Source organism: Vipera ursinii (genome assembly GCF_947247035.1).
Source record: "Vipera ursinii genome assembly, chromosome: 1".
NCBI lineage: Eukaryota > Metazoa > Chordata > Lepidosauria > Squamata > Viperidae > Vipera > Vipera ursinii.
The window spans coordinates 87,951,077-87,971,572 of NC_139512.1; the positions used below are offsets into that span (position 1 = coordinate 87,951,077).

General features: G+C 36.9%; 1 protein-coding gene across 1 annotated transcript in view; it reads left to right on the plus strand.

Annotated features, from left to right (window-relative positions):
- Positions 1 to 20,496, plus strand: part of NELL1 (neural EGFL like 1) — a gene marked incomplete at both ends in the record, with an annotated part of 577,617 nt that overhangs the window by 198,560 nt on the left and 358,561 nt on the right. Inside the window, 4 exons of the mRNA XM_083355288.1 lie at positions 6,951 to 7,023; positions 10,002 to 10,084; positions 15,550 to 15,684; positions 17,940 to 18,042. Coding sequence (XP_083211414.1) covers positions 6,951 to 7,023; positions 10,002 to 10,084; positions 15,550 to 15,684; positions 17,940 to 18,042 — 394 coding nt within the window. The remainder of the gene's footprint in view (positions 1 to 6,950; positions 7,024 to 10,001; positions 10,085 to 15,549; positions 15,685 to 17,939; positions 18,043 to 20,496) is intronic.

Here is a 20,496-nt window from a genome sequence, read left to right on the forward strand (position 1 = left end):
AAAAAATGTTATTAATGTGTGAGACTTGTGCAGTAATCAGGTTATTTTCATTAAGATTTTCAATTAATATTTGATTTTGAAATAGCAAATGGGAAGTAATACACACAGATCGTCTTTTGCTTTCAGAGCAAGTGAACATATAAATGTTACATGATGCTGCATTTGCAATGCTTGAAGCACTAAGGCTTATATTTTATTTATAGTACAAGCTTTGTATTCTGGGTAAGATACAATGTTCTCCATCTGCAGCACTCTAGTTGTAAGTAATCTTCATCAAGTCAGTCTTTTTCATTATCAAAAGCAAGCTTTAATGAAACAATTATTATTATTTTTACCTCTGTAGAATTTTCAGAACAAATACTTCATTTAAATTCTAGACTGAGGCTATATTTAGAAATGAAAGCAGTAGTACTATCTGCCACAAATATTTGAATTTGAATTTTGAATTTTATTGAATTTATATACCGCCCTTTCCCGTAGGACTCAGGGCGGTTTACAGGGTACTTAAAACATTGATACAAAATTAAAAACAATTAAAAAGATTAAATTAAATCCCTGAAAAAATATAAAAACCCCAATTAAAACTCTCAGCCTGGGCCAGAAAGCTCAAAGAGCCAGGTCTTCAGGTCCCGGTGAAATGAACGAAGGTCGGAGGCAGTCCTAAGCTCCATGGGCAGCTGGTTCCAAAGGGCGGGCACACCCACAGAGAAGGCCTTCCCCCTGGGTGTTATCCGCCGGTAATCTTTTACCGCCGGCACCCTGAGAAGGCCCTCCCTGTGGGAGCACACAGGACGAAGGGAACTTGATGCCGGCAGCAGGTGTTCCCTCAGATATCCCGGACCCAAGCCATTTAGGGCTTTATAGGTCATCACTAGCACCTTGAATCTCACCCGGGGGGCAACCAGAAGCCAATGCAGCTCGCAGAGTAGAGGTGTTACATGGGAGTATCGGGAAACCCCCATCACAACTCACACGGCTGCATTCTGCACCAGCTGAAGCCTCCGAGTGGTCCTCAAGGGCAGCCCCATGTAGAGAGCGTTGCAGTAGTCTAAACGGGAGGTCACGAGTGCATGAGTGACTGTGCGTAGGGCATCTCGGTCCAGGTAGGGTCACAACTGGTACACCAGGTGAACCTGGGCAAAATCCCCCCTGGTCACGGCTCCTATGTAATCTTCAAAACTGAGCCATGAATCCAGGAGAATGCCCAAGTTGCGAGCCCTATCAACGGGGGGGTAACACCTCACCCCCCATCATTAAAGATGGAATAGTCTGGTTAACCCGAGATGCCAGTATGCACAGCCACTCAGTCTTGGCAGGATTGAGACGAAGCCTGTTTCTCCCCATCCAGACCCGGACCGCCTCCAGGCAATGGGACATCATGGCAAGGGCATCACTGGGTTGGTTCGGGGTGGAGAAAAAAAGTTGGGCATCATCAGCATACTGATGATAACTGATGATACCCCACCCCGAAACCCCGAATGATCTCACCTAGTGGCTTCATATAAATGTTGAACAGGAGGGGAGAGGGAACCGACCCCTGAGGAACTCCACAAACAAGAGTTTGCCTTGTTTCTTCTCATATCATACTGAAGATAGTGAGATAATCAAGAGAAGATAAAATAAAGACATTTTCTGGGAGGTGAAGACATGAATGTAGGACCAGTGACAAATTTAGCTTCAGTTCTGAATAGATCTGGAATTTCTTTCCAAGTTTTTTGTTTTTGCTCTCAGTTTATTTTCCTTTCCTCTTCTGATCAAAAAGCTGGCTCAGTTATAAAGGGACCTGATGAACCTATTGGGGTAACATTACATCTAGAAAGGCCAAATTTACCAGTCTGGGATTAAATGAAATATTCAAAATGAGCATGTTTACATTTTTTCCCAGTGTAATAGCACCTGCTGAAATGAAAGAGAAAGGCCAAACATCATTGATAATAGAGGGAGAGTGATGAGAAAGTGAGGGACATGTTGCTTAGTCCCCTATCTAGCAGAAAGACAAAATGGAACATCTGTAAGGTTTAATAGACTGCTAGGAATTTTCCAAGTCCTGCTGTGCTGCCTCATTGTGGTGGTGTGATGCATGAGGTGCACACCAAGAATGTATACTCTCAGTAGGGTCACTCATCATGTGAAGGTCATCTCAGCTATTAAAACAAACAGGCAAGTGCTGACATTGCAGCAGTGATGTCAGCAAAGACATAATTTCATACTTGCAAAAGAAGATAATGGCATATTTTTCAACAAAGTCAACACTGGTCAACAAGATACAGCAATTGTTTATATGGTGCTGGATGACGGACCCTTCAGATCAGGGGACACTCAACACTGAGGAAGAATTGTAGATCTTTAGAAAAGGAATGGTGCTTGTGGTGCAGATGAAAGACTTCCATACGTCTAGCTGCTGATGTTGCAATGCAAGAAAAGACTACCCAAAGTTGTAAAGACAGAATTACAGTAGGAATATGGACAGAAGTAGCATGGACATAGGAAAACTCAATACAATGAAAGATGAAATGGATCAATTACAGATTGACATTTTGGATATTATCAAATTGAAATGGATTGGAATTGGACACTTTCCATAAGAAGATTATGCTGTTCACTACTCAGGACATGAAAAACAAAGAAGGGATGGCACTGCTTTCATAGGAAGACTATAATAATGGAGTGCTGTGCTTGGGTATAGTATCAATGATTCAATAATATCATTAAAACTTGTGGACATCCCTTTACTATTCTTACTCAACTTGATGCTCCAAACACTGAGGCAAACCAAGAGGAATTTGAATAGTTTTATGGCTGGTTTCAATTTGAAACCAACAGAACATGCAAGTATGTGCTATTGAGGATGGAGACTGGAAAATCAAGAATGGAAAGAGTAAGGATCAAAACGTAACTATACTATGTGGCTAATGAAACAGAATAATAACTTACCAGTATCCAATCCAATCTTGTTTTTATGTTAACATAGCCTTCAAACAACCAAACCAATGTCTTGATACATGTACGGAACACAAAGAAATAAAATAAAATTGATACAAAGAACCAACCAGGTTCAAATATATTGAATAGAGTATGGGCTGTTGGTTTAATCTCCGGGCTTGGTAATTAGGTTGCAGACGTTTTGTCTCTGTTCAGGGGGACATCTTCAGTGCAGTTTGAATTGTGTTCAGTTTGTTTGGAATGTTGCTTCTGGTATTTCAGTTGAAGCAGCTCTCTTGCTCTCAGTGGTTGATGTCAATGTGTCGGTTCACTGATTGATTGGTGGAGAAGTAGGCCTTGAGGAATTCTCTTTCTGTCCTTGTCTTTGCTTGGGTTATAATTGTGGTCCTGGTTAGATCGAACTTGTGTCCTTCTGAGTTCTCGTGGACGGACATGAGAGACAATGGGTCATGTCTTTTGATAGCCAGGGAGTGCTCATGCAGTCTGGTAGATAGCTTTTTTCCTGTTTGGTCCACATACTTCTTTTCACAGTTGTTGTACTGGCCTTGGTATATGACGCCTGATTTTTTATTTGTTTCTGTTGGCTGTTTAGGTTTTGATAGGGTCTGTCTCAGACTTGTGGCTGGTTTGTGAGCTACTGTTAGGTCGTGTTGGCATAGCAGTCTTGCTGTCATCTCTGAAATGTTCTTTATGTAAGGAATTGTGATAGTTGTAGTCGTGTTGTTTTGGGCATTTGTGTTGTTTGTGTGTAGGGATCTCTGGATGAGATGTGTGTCTGTGTGTGCTGTTTTTCTGTATACAGATGTTAGAAGTTGGCCATTGGTGGTTCTGTTTACAAGGACGTCTAGGAATGGCAATTCATTGTTCTTGGTTTCTATTGTGAATCAGATGTCTGTGAAGATGTTGATTTTTTTGGTAGATTTGGTAGATTTGGTTGCACTTGATTATCATGAAGGTGTCATCCACATAACATATCCATAGCTTGGGGTTAGGGTTACGGTTTGTAGGAAGATGATTTCTTCAATTTTTTTGCATGATGACTTTTGCAACCAGGCCAAATATGGGGGATCCCGTAGATGATCCTTTCCATTGTTCATAGGCCTCACTGTAGGTGAAGTAGGTGGTTTGGCGTAGCTGGAGGAGTTCGCATGTGTTGTCTGTTGTGAGTGTAATAATAATAATAATAATAATAATAATAATAATAATAATAATAATAATAATAATAATAATAAGAATAAGAAGAAGAAGAAGAATAAGAAGAAGAATAATAATAATAAGAAGAATAAGAATAAGAATAAGAAGAAGAAGAAGAAGAAGAAGAAGAAGAAGAAGAAGAAGAAGAAGAAGAAGAAGAAGAAGAAGAAGAAGAAGAAGAAGTTGGAAGGGACCTTGGAGGTCATCTAGTCCAACCCCCTGCTCAGGCAGGAAACCCTATACCATTTCAGGCAAATGACTGTCCAGTCTCTTCTTAAAAACTTCCAGTGTTGGAGCATTCACCACCTCTGGAGGCAGGTTGTTCCACTGGTTAATTGTTCTAACTGTCAGGAAGTTTCTCCTTAGTTCTAGGTTGCTTCTCTCCTTGACTAGTTTCCATCCATTGCTTCTTGTCCTGCTTTCAGGTGCTTTGGAGAATAGCTTGATTCCCTCTTCTTTGTGGCAGCCCCTAAGATATTGGAACACTGCTATCATGTCACCCCTCACTCTTCTCTTCATTAAACTACACATACCCAATTCCAGCAATCGTTCCCTATATGTTTTAGCCTCCAGTCCCCCAATCATCTTTGTTGCTCTTCTCTAGAGTCTTGACATCTTTTTTACATCGTGGTGACCAAAACTGGATGCAGTATTCTAGGTGTGGCCTTACCAAAGCATTGTAAAGTGGTATTAGTACTTCACTTGATCTTGATTCTATCCCTCTGTTAATGCAGCCTAGCACTGTGTTGGCTTCTTTGGCAGCTGCAGCACACTGCTGGCTCATATTGAAGTGATTGTCTACTACTAGGACTCCGAGATCCCTCTCACAGTTACTACTATTGAGCACCTATACTATACCTGTGCATTTGATTTTTCCTGCCTAAATGTAAAACCTTACGTTTTTCACCATTGAATTTCATTTTGTTAGATAGCGCCCAGTGTTCCTCTTGGTGGATATGTCTTGTGTAGAAATTCTCTGATTAGGTCAACTATTAGTTTCAGGTCTATTGATATGAATAATGCAGTAACATTGAATGACATCATGGTTTCATCCTCGTCAATGTGAAGGATTTTGAGTTTGTTCAGGAATTGTGTAGGAGTTGTTTGGCTTTTTGTGTGTAGTCAGCTTTGTCTAGTACAAGGGTAGGCAACCTCGGCTCTTTTATGACTCATGGACTTCAACTCCCAGAATTCTGGGAGTTGAAGTCCATGAGTCATAAAAGAGCCGAGGTTGCCTACCCCTGGTCTAGTATGACTATCATTCAGCCTTTGTCAACTAGTAGGATAATGATGTTGCTGTCAGTTTTGGGGGATTTCATTGCCTGCAGTTCACGTTTTGTAAAGATGCTGGAGTTTCATTTGTGTCTCAGCATCAGAATGATGGTCTGACATATTTGTTTTTGGGCTTCTTTGCTGAGGTCTATTGATTTTAAGGTGCATTGCAGGCTTGCTCGGAATTTTGTGTTTGGTACATCTTTGTGAATACAGTATATACATCCATAATTTTCAAGGACAACATGAAGAATTGCTTTGAAGCCCTGGACCTCATTGATAAGGAAGCAGAAGAACTGTGAGATGAAACCAAACAGATTATTAAGCATAAAAGTGAAAAGAGATTGCCAAAGACCAAGAAATTGGAGAGAGCAAACAACATTATATGGTGATATAGTGGTAACTATATGCTTTGTTTTGTTCTGACTCCATCTTTCAGAGAATCTTCTGTCCTGTATCTTATAGGTGTGATAGTTTTGATACTTGTTCAGTTTATGTTATATGATGGGGAGGTACTGCATTTACTAGTACCTGAAAAAATGAAGAAGATGGTAATGATAATGATTTGGATTAAGTAGGCACTGAGCCTAGTCATACCACAATAAAGGTTTATACATATGTAGGTATATATTATATCAATTTTCTACAATTTCAAAGCTATTTCAGTGTATTTAAGAACTGAGTCCATATCATTCTGATATGTATGAATTTTAGCCTGTTGTACATGAACATGAGTTATGTACGTGACCTACGTATGTTGCTGTTTTGAAACATGAGTTTCAGTATGAATGCGTGCAAATGTGGCAGATTTGGTGCTTTTATAAAAAGGTGCGTTGTTGTACTTCTGCACTAAACCAAGGTGGGCTTCATAATCAATTTCAATGAAGAAAAATTGTAAAAGAACCATGAATATGAATTATTTTAACAGTGCATTCATATCTATTCAGAACTCTGATGAATTTCATAGGATCCACATCCAGGTCAACAGAATTACAGGAGAATTGTGGGCATAGGCTTCATATTAACCAGGGCTGAAGATGCCTGGTGGGGTGACTTTTCTTCTCACTTTCAGCAGGCATGTCCAGAGAGTGTTAAAGCTATGAATTTGAGCATCTACATCTTCCATTGGTCTGCTTCTCATTATTTCCCCCCCCCCCCATATTGGGATTGTAGCAGTGATGATAGTAGAATTTTTTTTTATCTTTGTATCAAGAGATTTCCATAGACAAAGCTTTCTTCCTCACTTCCATTCCAATGGGGCCTCTGGTCCCTGAGTTTCTATTCTGTGACATTTAGGATCTTGCTGATGTCAGAAATTTTCATCTGGTCTATGAGATCATTAGTTTGCTTAAATTTGCCAAGATGCCTGAATAAGGTTAAGTGATTTTTTGTTTTGTTTAAAAACGAAAATATGGCTCATTATTTTAAATTAAACTATAATTGTGTCAATTTCTAGAGCCTAACAATAGATGTGTAGTGAAAGATTTTGTGCATTTTAATTACGTTGCTACATATTATCAGCTTTCTCTTCTATTACAAAGGGTATCATTCAAGATGCGAAAGTCATCTTTATGCCTAATGGATATATAACTCAGTGTCCTAATCTGAATCGCAGTAAGTAGCAATTTATATTTAGCACATTAAGTTATATTTATATTGCTTAATGTAGTGTGTTTTGCAAACTTTGTTCATTGTTGCTAAAGCATGTGCTAATCCCAGGTTATGCGTGAGGAATTAATATGCATTCTTTCAGTTCAAGTCAAGAGAGTACATATGATGAAGACTGCATATATTTTATGAAGTGATATAGTTCTTTAGGGCCCACCCCAGTTCCAAAGAAATCATCAATTTTATTCACTGGGAGGGGGTGTGTCACATAAATTAGTTTGTTTTTAGGAAATTGCTGTTTCATGGAGTTTGAGAATTCATGTGTTATGCCCTTCTGCAACCAGCCTTCACCAAACTGTTAAAATAGATTGTAATTCATTCTTAGTCCCTCTTTTCCATCTTTTTTTTTTGCCTTCGGCTTTCTTTTTTAGGAAATAGAGCACTGTTTTCCCCCCCAGAATATAGATAACAAGGGGCTATGGGAGAATATAGCTCCTAGACTTAGTAGTCCTATATGATAATGTGCATTTTATATAAAAACATATTTGTTTTATAAATTGAACTTCCCATAAAGCTGAATTAGAGGTTCCTAAACAACTGTTTTCTTTCTTTTCCCACATATTGCTACCTTTTTTATGCCTTTAGGCAGGAGAGTTATCAGCATTCTTAAGAAGCAAGAGAACTTGGATACTCTTACATGGGATTGTATCATGCAGTTTATTCATAGTTAAGGTTTCCCTGTCCAGTCGTGTCCGACTCTAGGGGGTGGTGCCCATCTCTCTTTCTTAGCTGAAGGTGCCAGCGTTGTCTGAGGATGCTTTTGTGGTCCTGTGGTCAGCATGGCTATATGCCAAGGCACATGGAACACTGTTACTTTCCCACCAAAGTGGTACCTATTTATGTACTTGCATTTTCATGCTTTCTAATTGATAGGTGGGCAGAGGGCAAATAATGGGAGTTCACCTGTTGCATAACACTCAGGTCAGCTGTCAGTTGACAAGCTCAGCATCTTAACCACTGAGCCATCACATCCCCATTGTTCACAAACATGCAATCAAAGTAATCGGGAATCTTGGAAAGGAATCTAAATAAGTGATGGGTTTCCATGCACTAGATATGTTCAACTAGAGCAGGGGTGTCAATGGCAAAACCGTCCTGATACGTTGCAAGACGTCATGTGATGTCGCGAGTTTGACATGTCTGAACTAGAGGCTGGTAGTCATTTATTAGGAGATGTTTTAATTTGGATTTCTGCACTGAGCAAGTAATTAGATTTGCTAGTCTAAATGAGGCCTTCCAATTTTGTAACTCTATGTTTCTAAAATAACAAATACTTGGGGTGTTTTTGTATGATATTGCCAAATCTTTACTTTTACAAAGGGAAGTCATTTACTATTAAAATTCCATTTGGAAGTTTTTGAATTTTTAAATCCAACCATTAAAAGGTAAAGGTAAAGGTTCCCCCGCACATGCGTGCTAGTCGTTTCTGACTCTAGGGGCCGGTGCTCATCTCCGTTTCAAAGCCGAAGAGCCAGCGCTTGTAACCAGTGATTCTCAAGTTTTTATAAGATGTTAATAATAGTTGATTGTCTCTCCATTAATTTTGCCCTATGGCAATTATGGTATTGCCCATTTATAGTATTGGGAATCTTTATGACTGTTACTATTTTTAACAAAATACTTCCTAAATTGAGGAATAAATAAAGGACAAGAGTATTCGTGCTATCAAGAAAAGAATAACATCTGCTATTCTAACTTTAGGTAGAAGCAGAATACCTTATTTTATCTTGTTAGGAGATGTCTGTCTGTCTGTCTGTCTGTCTGTCTGTCTGTCTGTCTGTCTGTCTGTCTGTCTGTCTGTCTATCCATCCATCCATCCATCCATCCATCCATCCATCCATCCATCCATCCATCCATCCATCCATCTATCCATCTATCTATCTATCTATCTATCTATCTATCTATCTATCTATCTATCTATCTATCTATCTATCATGAATAATGGTATTCTTTGCTTATCCTTCCTGGTTAATATAGAAAGACTCCTTCTAAGATTTAATTGCAGAAATGTTTTCAGTTAGAACCCTAGTCTATTTGCATGTAGATCTGTGTGTATATCAACAAATCTCAACATTAAAAGCACACATCTAGATTATCTCAAGTAATGTAGACCTTAAAGTCCTTTAAGAGATATATGCAGTTTTCACGTTTGGCTCCATACTGTAATTTTGTCAGTTCTTCTGGTCCTCAGAATTATAACCATTTCAATTGCATTTCTTCTGCTATCTGATTTCTGAGCAACAGGAGAAAAATAGCAATGGCAAATTAGAATTTGCAATTAAAATGGGTTAACTTTCAATTAACAGTGCAAATAAAATGACTATAGAAACTGATTGCATAAATTTTACAATTCAACTATAGCCCTTTGCCCATTCTGTTTACTTTATACAAATTGATAGTTATCCAATAATTACTCTACATTTATTATTCAATTTTGCAGTAGAAGTACACCCAAAGTTTTCCCCCTTCCAAGTCCCTTTTGGAATGAAAACAGGGGCTTTCCAGAGCTAAACTAACCCGGAGGCTATGCTTGCTTCTTCATATCTGGTTGGGTAGGCGTGAAAAGGCCAATTATTGCTTGGAGCAGCAGTCAAAGTCATGTTACTGGTTTATGTCAGATTGCTTCTCATTCATTCCAGGCAAGTGAAGGGCAATAAGTGGAAAATACAAATTGTGAACTGTGAATGTTACCTATTCAAATGAGAAAGACAATAGGCTTGCATAGCAACAGGTTGTTTCACCATGATACTAAGTAAAAGATAAAGCAGTTTGATCAAGCTTTCAAAATCGTAAAGGTGTCTGGTAACAATTACCATGTTCCAATCATCATCTATTTGGCCTCTAAATGGCAAACATGTTGTGTTTTCTTTCTTTGTTCAGTTTGGTTTTTAATAATATGGTATTTATTCTTTCTTTTTATTGAGCCTGCCCTACCTGCAGTGACTTCTTAAGCCTGGTTCAAGGAATCATGGATTTACAAGAGCTTCTGGCTAAAATGACAGCAAAAGTAGGTACCTGGCTATTACTCACAATTTTTAATCCAAGTTGCCATTTCCTCCATCTCTGAAGACCACTATGTCTGTATTTCCCCCCCCACACACACACACTTTTTGTCAATGGGTTTATATCAACTTAACCCATACTATAAGAACTTGTTAAATCATGGATGGGAAACCTGAGAATTGCTAAAGGAGAAAAATTGTAGCTAAGGGTTGAAACGAGGGATTCATCACGATCTTTGAGCTTGGTTGTTTTTTTGCAGATGTTTCATTGCCCAAACTAGGTAACATCACTAGTGTTCAAAGTACTGATGATGTCATCTAGTAATGAAACATCTGCAGGACCTGACAAAGTCATAAAACTGTCTGCAAACAAGTATTCAATACTCTGGCAAGTATGTTCTGTCCATATCCTGTCTGTTGTATAAGAGGAGGGGAAAGAAGATGGAAGCAAAGAGAAAGATCTAAAATGGCTGGAACCGATAGCTGGCTCTGCCATCCGTTGTTCTGTATACTCCATGTGCATTTCATAATGCTTTGAATAGACCAGACATGTCAAACACAAGGCCCGGGGGCCAGATCCGGCCCATGAAGTGGTTTCATGTGGCCCGTGAATCCATCCTGGAAACAGTGAGGGAACAGCCCCCACTGCCTTGGCCCTGGCCCAGAGACCCTCCTTCTACCAGAGACCCTCAGATCTGTCCCACTCCTGCCCAGGCCCCCATAGGCACCCTTGATGCAAACGATGTAGAGCTGGCCATGCTCACCCAATAGGCCATACGCACTCTAGCCACGCCCACCCAGTAGACCACACCCACCCTGGCCATACCCACCCAGCCCCCTGAGGGTAACCGCAATGCTGATGTGGCCCTCAATGAAATTGAGTTTGACACCCCTGGAATAGACTGTGGGTCTACAGAGAACAAGGAATTTGTTTTTTATTGCAATGGAAAATGTTAATTGTATGGAATTGTGCTATTTTGCAGGCAAACCTGTGTCTCATTCTAGACCAGGATTGGTAGGATGAGTCTACCAGAATTGTCAACATTTATGTATGGTAAAACAGAGAAATGATTGCTACGGTTATAAAAAAATGTTACAAATCCTGCTGATTTCCATTAAAAAAATCTATTATCTGAGACTAACCCATTGAACATACGCACACAGAGTATTTCTGAATAAACATGTGCAGACTTGTAGTGTTGTTTCCAACTGAAAACAGTGGAATTAAAATTTTAAACTTCTTGTCCTTTTTGTTTTAAATAAAAGCTTTGAATGAAAAATATACCAGGCTGCAAATTCTGCATGAATTCACTGACATATATCTTGTTTCAGTGTTCATTTTTTTTCTTTAGACTGTTTATTGATGCTCCATCTTCATTTAAGCATGCCCTATTTTTACAGCATGCTTTGAACAGGTTTGTTTGGAAAAAGAAAAATATTAGATTTCTTCTCATGTAACTGAAAGAAATAAGACACTTCTGAAGCATTCTAGTGGATTTAATATATGCGGAGTCAGTCCTAAGTGAGTGGCTTGTCATTTGTTGCAATTAAAGAGCCATGGTGGCACAGTGGTTGGAATGCAGTACTGCAGGCTAATTCTGCTGCCTGAGGCTGCCTGAAGGTTCGATTCTCAAGGTTGACTCAGCCTTCCATCCTTCTGAGGTCGGTAAAATGAGGAGCCAGATTGTTGGCGGCTGACTCTGTAAACTGCTTAGAGACGGCTCTAAAGCACTGTGAAGTGGTATATAAGTGCTATTTATTGTTTTTATGATTAGTGAATACTTTATTACCATTCTGAAGTTTACTTGTATTCATACAAAGGGAGTATTCTTTTAAATCCATGTTCCTTATTTCCCTTAATGCTTCTTCTGACATTTGCAATACACATATATCATTTAATTTTTAATTAATAATTTTAATTTAGCAAATGGAACATTTGTCTCTATTTTTATTAATGAATACCCAATTCATGATTTACTTTTGTTTCAGCAGTCCCTGTGGAACTTGTCAAAGTCAGCAACATGAAAAACAGAGAATCACAATGGAAGTCCTGTCCATTTTGTGCATGTTTCAAAGGGGCAAGGCTTCCATTGGATATTCTACCTTATTGCTGATGTTGATGCTTCCCTCCCCACACTATTAGCTAGTGGCTGTGAGTCATGCTTTGTGTTGTCCCACCCATATTAATCCTGAATTGGGTGGTGCACTAAGAACAGAGAAGAAAAATGTGTGTGTGTGTGAGTGTGTGTGTGTGTGTGTGTGTGTGTTGTATATATTCAGTAGTGGGATTCAAATATGTGAACAACTGGTTCTCTGTGTGGATGCTGCTTCCGGAAGTCTATTCTGGTTCTGGGCAACCAAAAATTAGCTACCGGTTCTGCTGAAGTGGTGCAAACCGGCTGAATCCCTCCACTGTATATATTCCTTAATACTCTTTTCATAACCTTTAAATAGAAATGAGACTTCTCATTTGCTTCTCTCATCATAAATTTGGTTTTTAACATCACAGTATAGAATCTAATAAATGGCAATAAATAATGCTAAGTATTCCATCAAAGACACAATGCTTTCTGGAAGGATAGCCAGATGGCCTTGCTAAACTTTTAGAAGCCATTTAAAGTGCCTAATAATAACTAACAATGCATTATATTTTAAATTAGTCCATATTTTAAGGTAAACATTCTGAAGCAACATTGCTTAATTATGAATATATACTTTTAATAAAAGTAAATGCAGAAATGTTTTGATAGTAATTGCTGAAAAATGTTATTGGTTTATCAAAGAAAAATGACTTTTGAAGCATAAAATAATTTTTTGAACTCAAGGGATATTTAAAAAGTGACAGATACCCATTCTAATGATGAACTTGAATCACTTATGGGTTTAGAAGAATCATATCAGATCGTTGTTGTTTTTTTTTAAAAAAACGAACAACAAAACTATAAACATCCCATCATTTAATAAACACATATTGATTCTATCTTCCTTAATCTGGAAATATTTGTGCTTATTTTATGGATCCGTATTTTAGATGTGCCTAAATAGAGGGCGTCCCAGGTTGACTATATCTGCGCTTAGAAGACAAACAGCTCTGTACCTGGTGAACGAATTCCAGGTTGTGGGAAGCTGGACTGAAAAAGTGAAAAAACTCCTGGAAAAAGATAATAGACCACACCCTTATACATTCCATACTCTTATGCTATTTCATAAAAATATATCTTTTTGTGAGAGCTGCAGAGAAATGTAAAATTCAAGAAAGTAGCACTTCAATAAAGGATTGCATTTTTCACATCACTTGATAATTATTGCAAATCCCTATTGTAAATGATGCATTTTCCTCCATAAATTATATATGATTTGTGTTTGCATTAGGTCTGATTCAGAATAGAAGCTGCCCAATTACAAATAAGGCTCTACAATTGAGATACGAAACCTATAATCAGAATATTATTTTCTGGTTTTTCCGTTCTTCTGTGCTTTATATTATCTAGATTTGAAACATATACAAAAGCTTTAGAAGATATTTTTATAAATCTTGTGCAACTGAGTGAAAATAGGACATATTACCATAGCATGGCTTAAAATAGAAAATTATGTGAGTACATACAAAGTGCAATATACAATCTTAATGGGTCTTTCTCCTGCAGTTTAAGTAAATAATTCTGTTGGCTATTTGAGAATTACATCTGACATAATTTATATCAAAATATTAAATGTATAATCAATATAGAGTTCTAGATTCTTTATACTGCATCTCAGTAATCAAAAGGGTCCTAAGCAGAGAAGATTGCCATACAATGTACAATTTTGTATCGGTTAGCAGATTGGGCCAAATTGTTTCTGACTTCCTTTGAATTTGCAGTGATTTTTTTTATCTCAGTGAGATAAAACTGAGCTGTCTAGCTTGGATACCTGGAATTTTTATTAATGCTGGATATTCTTCTTTTATTTATATAAGTATATGTGTGTGTATAGGTATGTGCATACATATACTGCTCAAAAAAATAAAGGGAACACAAGATAAGACATCCTACTATTAAATATAGTACATTTTGTTTAAGTGTTCCCTTTATTTTTTGGAGCAGTATACATACACACATACATAGACATTCACAAATACATATGTATATAATGTTATTTTTAGCTTTTCTTTCTTTCTTTTTAAAAAAAGTTTAATGTCATCATTAACTTTGTAACACCAAGTAATTACAACTGTTGGCTAAACTAATAGTAGTACAGGTGTGAATGTGGGTGAGTGTGAATACTGTTTTTTTAAAAAAATAATTACAAAGCCTGTTCTGAATGGGTCAGTCTCTACACATAGTGATAATGGTGAAACAGGTACATGTGCTTTACATCAATGGCAGTACACACAGCTCTGCAAATCCTTCAAATCCTTTGGAATTGGGAGCAGATACGAAGCACATTTTTTTATTTTTATTTTTTAAAAAGTCTTTTTCCAGGGTTTTGTGGCTGCATTGAATCGGCTCTTAATTCCCAAAGAAGTATTTTCTCCTACTGCACGTTAAAGCTTTTCTTTTAGAGAACATTTGTGCAGCTTGTCAGTGAAACTGGCTTTCAGCAATTTGTATTAACAAGCAGCACAGGAAGCAACATTCTCTTCTCTTCAAGGCAGGCAAGAGAAGGAAGAGAAATTAAGAGCAATTGCTTTCACTATGGCCTGCAATAGCATGTGGGGGTTTTTTGAGAATGCTCAGAATAGGGCTTTGTATGAGCTGATCAGATGGTAGATATAAGTGCCTACTTCCAGACACCTGTATCTTTGTAATTGCAATCCAACTGTTCCTAACTGCACTGGTATTTGTTTGTGCAATTCTGAAATAACCAGAAATCATAGTCCCTTGTTTCTCAGCCAAGAATATATTTTGATTATTTGTCAGAAACTTGTCCTATGGATGTGGCACACTACTTATGCAGTAGGCTGTGGAGTTATTTGGTATCTAGGGGGAACTATTCAAGCAGAATCTCGGTATTTTCAATTGAAGGAGTTCAAGAAACAGAACATCTGGATACAAGACTGTTCAGAACATTCCAGATTAACGGGGATGTTGTAAATTAGGGCTGGGTGGGGAAAGAGACTCAATTTGTCCTCGAGTGTGAGATGCCTTCTTTGTCGAACTATGATTTTGAAAAGGTCTTCTCATATCCATTGAATATCTGGAAGCTCTTGCTTTTTCTGGCTTTTTTATGAATAAACAAGTAACATTTAAATAAATTAATTGAATAATTATGTTTGGTTTGTATTATATAGTGATGACCTCCTTATATGAGACATTTGTAAATGTTATTCTGTTCCACTCTCAATCGTAATTAGTGCTTTGTTTGTATTATTTCGATTGTAAATTTACCTCTTAGCCAGTTGCTATTCTCCGCCTCCTTATTGTAAAATTTATTACTTCAGCGGTTTACATATGTTCCAGAAATTAAATTAAGTAACTTTCTTTTATAGCTAAATTATGCAGAAATGAGACTTAGTCAGTTGGAAAACTGTCACTGCGAGAAGACATGCCAAGTAAATGGAGTCATCTACCGAGACAAAGATTCATGGGTAGAAGATGATCACTGCAGAAATTGCACATGTAAAGTAAGACATTTCTAACTTATATATGAGGATAAAGCAAATTATTACAATTTGATATTGGTTCTTGGGTAGATCATACAAATTTTGTAGTAACCTTCACAAACAGTAATATGTATACTGTAGGGCTTGATTGGCATGGTTAATGAATCTTACAAAATGATTGCATTATTTGAATTCATATTATTCAAAGTCATATTGGGTGGTTGGTTCCACCCAATGGAAGTAGGCAATGAAAATTTTTAAACATAAATTTCTATGTGCATAGCAATGAAAGATTACAGTAAAGGATAAAAAATACGTATAATTTAAACTTAAAGATATATACATACATACATACATACATACATACATACACACACACACACACACACACACACACACACACATATATATATATATATATCCCAGAAGAATGAAGCTGAAGTCACCAGCCTGAGGACGACGGATGAGATTTCGTCAAAACGTTGCCCTAATACCTCCAATTCTACATGGGGAAAAACCCGAATGACCAAAGATCTACATACAAAAACCTCAGAAAACATACAAACACACACACACACACACACACACACACACACACACACACACATATATATATATATATATATATATATATATATATATATATATATATATATATATATATATATATATATATATGCTGTAGATCCACACATTCCAACATCTCATCCTATTTTAGTGTTGCTATAACCATGTTCATGTCATTCAATGACATCAATTTTTTGCTCTAATGTATTAAGGAGCCTCTTCTTATTAAAATTTTTGCTAGCCTCACGATAACAGAATTTTTGGGTTGCATTAAATGCAACCTGGTACCAATTTACAATTTGTATTAAATGGAATATAATATCACATTACAGGTAGACCTCAATTTATGATGCTTAACAACCATCCAAAGTTACAATGGACCTCCTCGGAGCTACTAATAATCCATTTTAAATGTTAAAACAGCTCCCCACCCCACCCCAAGATATATAGTCAAGTGATCACATTTTGGGCACTTGGCAACCAGCTCACCTTTATGGCCATTTGCATCTTCTCATAATCATAAGGCAGTGGTTTGCAATATTTTTTGCCAGCTTTTAGTATTTACTGTAATTCCAGGTTCTAGCTATTGAGGAAAATGGATTCATTTAACAATACTTGTGTGTGCTTAATGACTGTGGCATTCACTTAATGAATGCAGTGTTTGCACTGCAAAAAAATGAGTCTGGCCATGTATATATGATCCCTTGATTTACAAATGAAATAATTTATTATTGTAATTCTGGGGTCAATTATGATCACAAGTTAAGAACTACTTATATTATACTCAACTTAATTGTGACCTACCTGTATAACATAAAGAAAAAAAACCAAAAACTTTACCACTTAATTATTTTAGAACGTTTTATACATTTCAGAGCTTTCAGTGCAGAGTTAAATGGCATCTTTGTGATAACAGGAAAAATAAACATTAATATTATGCTTAAGTTGGAACGGAGATGGCAGCAATATGTATATTATGTTTCTAGTATTTATCATTTTGAATAGCAGAGGAACTGAATTAGTATGAAAACCTTTCCTGGTTGAAATTATTTGATAAGTATCAGAAAAAAGGTCTTGTTTGCTCTAGAAAATAGAAATGTTTTCATTAAAATGTTGAAGATGATTGACAGAATGTGAAAGGCATTATTTATGTGTTTGAGAAGATCAGATTCTTTTTTCTTGGTTGCCATACTTAGGCAATTGCTGGGATTGGGGGTGTGGGATAAAAGAAAGATCCCCCCCAGAAATCTAGTAGTTGTTCATAGTGGTAGGGGTTAGATAAGATTCTGCATGCTGAAGAATTTAATTTAATTTAATTTAATAACATTTATATACCGCCCTTCTCCCTGAGGACTCAGGGCGGTTCACAGGGCAGAATAAAATAGCCAATACAAACATTAAAAGGTGATTAAACAATTGCCCTAATTAAAAACAATAGAAGTACAGTTCTAAAAAACCCCGAGATAAAATTAAAAGACCAAAAATAAAACAACCCCACCGATCCCCATCAGGCTAGGCCAGCTTGTACAAACAAAAATGTCTTGAGATCGCGACGAAAGGAGCGAAGATCGGGCGCCATCCGGAGCTCTACCGGTAGCTGATTCCACAGCTCCGGAGCGCCCACAGAGAAGGACATCTAATGCTACTGAGGTTCTACTAATTAGAACATTTCATTCATTCACTATTGCCTTTATCTGCTCTTGGTTTAGAATGGAGTGGTGGAATGCCGACGAATGGCCTGTCCACTATTGAATTGTTCTTCTGATGGCCTTCCAGTCCATATAACTGGCCAGTGTTGCAAAATATGCAAATGTAAGTACAGATCTCTCCTCTTTCTGTTCTAAAATTGTATGCATACAAGTATATGTACAGTATATATGTGTATAAATCTCCCTCCCTCCACTCTTATATACAGTTGAATCTTGGTACTCAACTGCTTTGAAACTCATCAAACTTGATACCTGACCCATTCTGACATGAAAATTTTGTCCTGGTACTCATCATTTGTTTGGTAAACAGCACCTGAGCTTGTGACCACCAACCACTTGTTGACACCAAACCAGACTTATTGACACCAGCCACGCTTGTTTGTGTCAGCTGCCTTGTGACTCATTACCTCATTCCTTCATGGGAAAAAAAATGTTTGGTACTCATCATTTTTGTACTCATCATTCCTATAGGAACCAATTAACGATGAATACCGAGGTGCCACTGTATATGGGAAACTAAGGTGGGATTCAAACTTACGGTCCCCCAATTTGTAGCCTGATTAATATAGGCTAGAAATATTAATTTAGGGACTTTAGGGAAAATTCTTATGATCTGGTAACACCAACCTGAAAACAACCTATGTTCTGCTTTTGTAATCATATATTTAAGGTATGTTCTATACTGACTTGCCAGATGGTAAGATGATATGTTATCTTTAAAAGGCCATATATTATAGTTAACTGCATAAGAAAGTCTATATTACACAAGCTTACATGAAAAAGTATATTTTAGTATGTTTACATAAAAAACAGAATATGCCAGAGAAAGTTTTGTATGTTGAGGTGTCCCTGTTTCTTTTCAGAAACTGTAGATAGTTAGTGACATCAAATTGTAAATGAATACCAGAAATAAATCAAACAGTTGGAGAATAATCTTATACTACATATTTATTACAGACATCCCAAGAAGGAGGTAAAGGAGCTTAATAATTCATTTTTCCAAAATCATTATCCAAGATAAACAATAATACTTACAAAGAAGCAGAATATACCATTACTCTTTGTACAATTTTAAATTCAGTTCCAGATAATTCCAGTGGAATCAAGTTCTGTCATTCTCCTCTGAAAGTTTAGACCAATGAATCTCAACAAGTCTACATATCTCAAGAACTATCTTGAGCAGCTAGTTTTAGGAAATCTCATGATTTGCTGTAATAGTTTATAATTTATAGAATTTTAAATAGCCTGGTAATTTTTTAAGGTTTCTAAACAATGGTTAAGTGTATGTATCCTGAACTCAAGGTATATTTCCTCTCCTGCAGAGCTCTCCTATTCAACAACAAAAAAATTATTTACTCCTTGAGAGAATCTAATAATAGTAGAAGAGTTTGCAGGATAATTTCTATAATCTCAGCAAGAGACACTAAAGTGCTATCTTCTACATTGATAGATATTATATTTAGATTGTTAATGTAGCAGAAAGCATAAAAGAAAAATATGCTTTGTGACTTGTAGTGAAAACTGATAGGAAAATAGAACTCCACTTAATGACTAGTATCACAGAACAAACCAAAATCATTGCTTGCTTTAATCGTAGTTTATTGAATGAACCAGAACTGAGTAGGTTTACATAATTGTAATTGGTTCACACAACTCCCTAAATCAAAACCAATTTTTTCCAACACAAATGTTATTTTGTGCACATAGTGCTAGTCATTGTGATAGTCCTCTATAGATGGATTTCTTTGCAGCACAATCTGACTTTTTACAGGGCTTCTTTCTGGTTTGTTCTGAACTCTGGAATATAAACTCTCATATTAGAAAATGAACATACAGTACTTACCTCTTCTACATATACATCAGATTAACAACCTTGAATCTTATGTATTTGGGGATGGAGATTTGTGATACATATGCAATAAATGCATTATCTTAACATATAGATATTTATTGCCATCACATTATACAGTATATACTTTGATAGAACATCTGCTGCTGGTTCTATATGCGCCCAGCAGCTGGCTATCCTGAATGGGCACAAGTCAGGCAGATTCCCATTGGCTGTCCTATTCATTTTGTGTAGCATGGATTTATGTTTCTCATTGTTAAACATCTGGCACTGTATTTCTTCTAGTTCCTATAATTACATAGACCAGTTGAGTAATTATCAGTTGTATTTCCAAATAGAATGGAAAAACAAAACAATATTTTGGGTAGTATATTGTGCCCGGATAGTACACAGGATGGTAGTATATATTTTGCAATGCATTTTTAAAAGATCCAATCATATGAGATAAACTGAGGTTGTAAAGCAGGTGATGATGAAAATGGAGATCTTACAGAATATTGCTTTTTGCTGCAAGCATGCTGTGATATAAGCCTTAGCAATTGTAGAGAGTATATGGGGAGCCTTTAAGAATCCAACAGAGGTAATTAAGGAGAAGATGAACATTTCCTATAAAATCTGTAGTTCTCTTTTCTTCTTGTTTCCCCCCTCCCCCTCTATCTTTTTCTTCTTGTGTACAACATTGGAATTTCCCCAGTGGTGGGATTCAGC